This window comes from Gobio gobio (genome assembly GCF_949357685.1).
Source record: "Gobio gobio genome assembly, chromosome: 21".
Lineage (NCBI taxonomy): Eukaryota > Metazoa > Chordata > Actinopteri > Cypriniformes > Gobionidae > Gobio > Gobio gobio.
The window spans coordinates 4,844,321-4,849,320 of record NC_137117.1 but is presented as its reverse complement, the minus strand read 5'-3'; the positions used below and the strand labels follow the sequence as shown (position 1 = coordinate 4,849,320).

The 5,000-nt window shown below is 43.2% G+C and overlaps 1 protein-coding gene across 2 annotated transcripts in view; it reads right to left on the bottom strand.

Annotated features, from left to right (window-relative positions):
- The window catches only part of cntrob (centrobin, centrosomal BRCA2 interacting protein), an 18,117-nt gene that overhangs the window by 2,494 nt on the left and 10,623 nt on the right, over positions 1 to 5,000 (bottom strand). For both annotated transcript variants that reach the window (XM_079802650.1, XM_079802651.1), the window contains exons 12-14: positions 1,042 to 1,175; positions 846 to 971; positions 619 to 766 (exon numbers count right to left, since the gene is read on the bottom strand). In XM_079802650.1, the coding sequence (XP_079658776.1) occupies positions 619 to 766; positions 846 to 971; positions 1,042 to 1,175 (408 nt within the window). The remainder of the gene's footprint in view (positions 1 to 618; positions 767 to 845; positions 972 to 1,041; positions 1,176 to 5,000) is intronic.

Sequence of the window (5,000 nt, the reverse complement as noted above, 5' to 3'; positions counted from 1 at the left end):
AGTGCAGGGTTCCCGCTCTTTTTCAGCAACCATTTTCCAGGACATTTTCAATTTTACTACGGCGGGAATAAAAGACAAGGATCATGCCAAATATCCAGTTTATTGCCATTACTAACAATCCAGCATTTTTCAACATGAGCTCTTAATCATACATTATGACTATGGAAGCTCGTTTACACCACAGAATAGAAAGAAAAGGTAATTGTGACTTTTTATCTCGCTATTCTGACTTTCTCGCAATTGCGAGTTTACATATTTGTGATATAAACGCGAAAAATGTCGCAATTCTTTTTTCCTCAGAATTGGACTTTATAACTTGCAATTGCAAGTCAGACTCAGACTCTTCAGTTGGCCAAGATTTCTAAAAATCCTTTCTTTGTATTGGTCTTAAGTAATATTCAAATTTTCTGAGATACTGAATTTGGGATTTTCCTTAGTTGTCAGTTATAATCATCAAAATTAAAAGAAATAAACATTTGAAATATATCAGTCTGTGTAATGAATGAATATAATATACAAGTTTCCCTTTTTGAATGGAATTAGTGAAATAAATCAACTTTTTGATGATATTCTAATTATATGACCAGCATATAACTGACTCTTTAATGACTGCTGTACCTGCTCCTGATTGGTCAACAGCCTTAAAGCCTCTGCCCAATGGGAGCGCATCATTCCTTGCAGGCGGGACACAAGCTCCTCCCTCTGCATCTCCAGCTTCCTTTTAGACGCTGCCATGGAGAGCAGCTCGTCCTGCATCTCTGACAGTCTACACACACACATTAATGACATCATATACATGAGGATGAGGGCCTAACACACACACACACACACACACTCACACTCACTTGTGTTGGTAGGTCAGTGTGAGGCGCTGCAGTTTGTCGTCTCTCTCCTGTAACTGTGTGCTGAAGTGATCCAGCTGTGCCGCCCGCTCGCGCTCCTGCCGCGCGCTCAGATCCAGCAGCTGCTTCCTGCACACACACACTCCTGTCATCACGAGGACGCTCTGTGTGTGTGACGGCGAGCTGAGGGTGTGTGTACCTGTGCTGTTGCCGTAGTTGTGTGTTGTGTGTGGCGTTCTCCTCCTGTACGGCGGTCAGTCTCTCAGTGAGCTGCTGCTCCAGCGACACACCAAACTCCGCCTCCATCTGAGACTTCTGCGCCTCGAACCGCGTCTACAACACACACACAATATCATGGCAACTATAATGGCAATGAACCCTTGGTTCCCTTGAAAATCATTTTCTTGTTTGAGTGTAATAGTACAATCAGATTTAAATATGGAACTTCTCCGAGGGTTTACTTGTGACATGGTGTCAGACAAGGGTGTCCAATATCCCCTTAATCACTCGTTTCCCAGATATTTAGGGCCCGATGGTGTGATGACCCTATTGGAATTGCTCTGTTTATTATTAGGCCCTATTGTTTTTCTAAGGATAATTTTATTTATACGTTAGTAACCGGAGCGTTCCCTTTGGAAACAGACTCCCATAGACTCCAATAGACTCCCATAGAATCCCATAGACTCCCATAGACCCCTATAGACTCCCATAGACCCCTATAGACTCCCATAGACCCCTATAGACTCCCATAGACTCCTATAGACTCCCATAGACCCCTATAGACTCCCATAGACCCCTATAGACTCCCATAGACCCCTATAGACTCCCATAGACTCCTATAGACTCCCATAGACCCCTATAGACTCCCATAGACCCCTATAGACTCCTATAGACTCCCATAGACTCCCATAGACCCCTATAGACTCCCATAGACTCCTATAGACTCCCATAGACTCCCATAGACCCATATAGACTCCTATAGACTCCTATAGACTCCCATAGACTCCCATAGACCCCTATAGACTCCCATAGACTCCCCTATAGACTCCCATAGACTCCCATAGACTCCCATAGACTCCCATAGACCCCTATAGACTCCCATAGACCCCCATAGACTCCCCTATATACTCCCATAGACCGCCATAGACTCCTATATACTCCCATAGACCCCCATAGACTTCCATAGACCCCTATAGACTCCCATAGACCCCTATAGACTCCCATATAATCCCATAGACTCCCATATAATCCCATAGACTCCCCTATATACTCCCATAGACCCCTATAGACTCCCGTAGACCCCTATAGACTCCCGTAGACTCCTATAGACTCCCGTAGACTCCCGTAGACTCCCAGAGACCCCTATAGACTCCCATAGACCCCTATAGACTCCCATAGACCCCTATAGACTCCCATAGACCCCTATAGACTCCCGTAGACTCCCATAGACTCCCGTAGACTCCCATAGACTCCAATAGACTCCTCTATAGACTCCCATAGACTCCTATAGACTCCCATAGAGCCCTATAGACTCCCATAGACTCCTATAGACTCCTATAGACTCCCATAGACTCCAATAGACTCCCCTATAGACTCCCATAGACCCCTATAGACTCCCATAGACTCCCGTAGACTCCTATAGACTCCCATAGACTCCCCTATAGACTCCCATAGACTCCCATATAATCCCATAGACTCCCCTTTAGACTCCCATAGACCCCTATAGACTCCCATAGACTCCAATAGACTCCCCTATAGACTCCCATAGACTCCCATATAATCCCATAGACTCCCATATAATCCCATAGACTCCCATATAATCCCATAGACTCCCATAGACTCCCCTATAGACTCCCATAGACTCCAATAGACTCCCCTATAGACTCCCATAGACTCCCATATAATCCCATAGACTCCAATAGACTCCAATAGACTCCCCTATAGACTCCCATAGACTCCCCTTTAGACTCCCATAGACCCCTATAGACTCCCATAGACTCCAATAGACTCCCCTATAGACTCCCATATAATCCCATATAACCCCATAGACTCCCATATAATCCCATAGACTCCCATAGACTCCCCTATAGACTCCCATAGACTCCAATAGACTCCCCTATAGACTCCCATAGACTCCCATATAATCCCATAGACTCCAATAGACTCCAATAGACTCCCCTATAGACTCCCATAGACTCCCATAGACTCCCATATAATCCCATAGACTCCCATAGACTCCCATATAATCCCATAGACTCCCATAGACTCCCGTAGACTCCTATAGACTCCCATAGAGCCCTATAGACTCCAATAGACTCCTATAGACTCCCATAGACCCCTATAGACTCCCATAGACTCCCCTATAGACTCCCATAGACCCCTATAGACTCCCATAGACTCCCGTAGACTCCTATAGACTCCCATAGACTCCCATATAATCCCATAGACTCCCCTTTAGACTCCCATAGACCCCAATAGACTCCCATAGACTCCAATAGACTCCCCTATAGACTCCCATAGACTCCCATATAATCCCATAGACTCCCATATAATCCCATAGACTCCCATATAATCCCATAGACTCCCATAGACTCCCCTATAGACTCCCATAGACTCCCATATAATCCCATAGACTCCAATAGACTCCCCTATAGACTCCCATAGACTCCCATAGACTCCCCTTTAGACTCCCATAGACCCCTATAGACTCCCATAGACTCCAATAGACTCCCCTATAGACTCCCATAGACCCCTATAGACTCCCATAGACTCCCGTAGACTCCTATAGACTCCCATAGACCCCTATAGACTCCCATAGACTCCAATAGACTCCCCTATAGACTCCCATAGACTCCCATATAATCCCATAGACTCCCCTTTAGACTCCCATAGACCCCTATAGACTCCCATAGACTCCAATAGACTCCCCTATAGACTCCCATAGACTCCCATATAATCCCATAGACTCCCATATAATCCCATAGACTCCCATAGACTCCCCTATAGACTCCCATAGACTCCAATAGACTCCCCTATAGACTCCCATAGACTCCCATATAATCCCATAGACTCCAATAGACTCCCCTATAGACTCCCATAGACTCCCATAGACTCCCCTTTAGACTCCCATAGACCCCTATAGACTCCCATAGACTCCAATAGACTCCCCTATAGACTCCCATTGACTCCCATATAATCCCATAGACTCCCATATAACCCCATAGACTCCCATATAATCCCATAGACTCCCCTATAGACTCCCATAGACTCCAATAGACTCCCCTATAGACTCCCATAGACTCCCATATAATCCCATAGACTCCCATATAATCCCATAGACTCCCATATAATCCCATAGACTCCCATAGACTTCCATTTTATGGCATTAGTTGACCTCTCAGGAATATTAATAGAAGTGGTATTTTATGAAGCGTTATAGTTAATGTTTATTGTTATATAATAGATGATTAGACTCTAACTTGAGCAGCTTCTATATCCAGATGCTATCGTCATATTTCAACAGTTTTCAGTCTCTCTGATCTTTCTGTCGAAAGCATTTCTATGAAGTAGCCCATTCAAGGAATAACATGTAACGCCTATGAATAATGAATATTAATAACGCCTGGATAAAAAGACTTCTTTCTTGGGTTAAATTCTGTATATGCTAGAATCCTTCATTTATATTCACCTGTTTATGCGTATGTGAGTATCATAAAATAACACTCGGACGTTAACAACATTTAAATTATAAAAGAAATGACCACTATAACCAGTAGATGGCGGAAGAGGGACACTTATTTGCTCATTAGACATTTTTTCTCTTTTTTTTTTAAATGAATTTTTATAGATCATCAAATTTGTGTTTGTACTAAAGGAAAATCACAGTCTCATGAAAAACTAAAACTTCTGACTAAACTTCACAATAAATCTTTATTTGAATCGTGTCTGTGCTTTTGTTTGTGATGATGAGAGGATTTGTAGATAATGGGGAGATTTGTGTAAAATGTAAACTTGCACTAAAACTCATTCAATTCGTTTTAAGACTATATAAAACTTGTTTTGATCGATATGGATTGTAAATTAAACATATGACCGGTCATTATTTTCAACAGAAATGCCTGTGATTGGCTAGAACACTTAACGCTGTAAAATCATGCC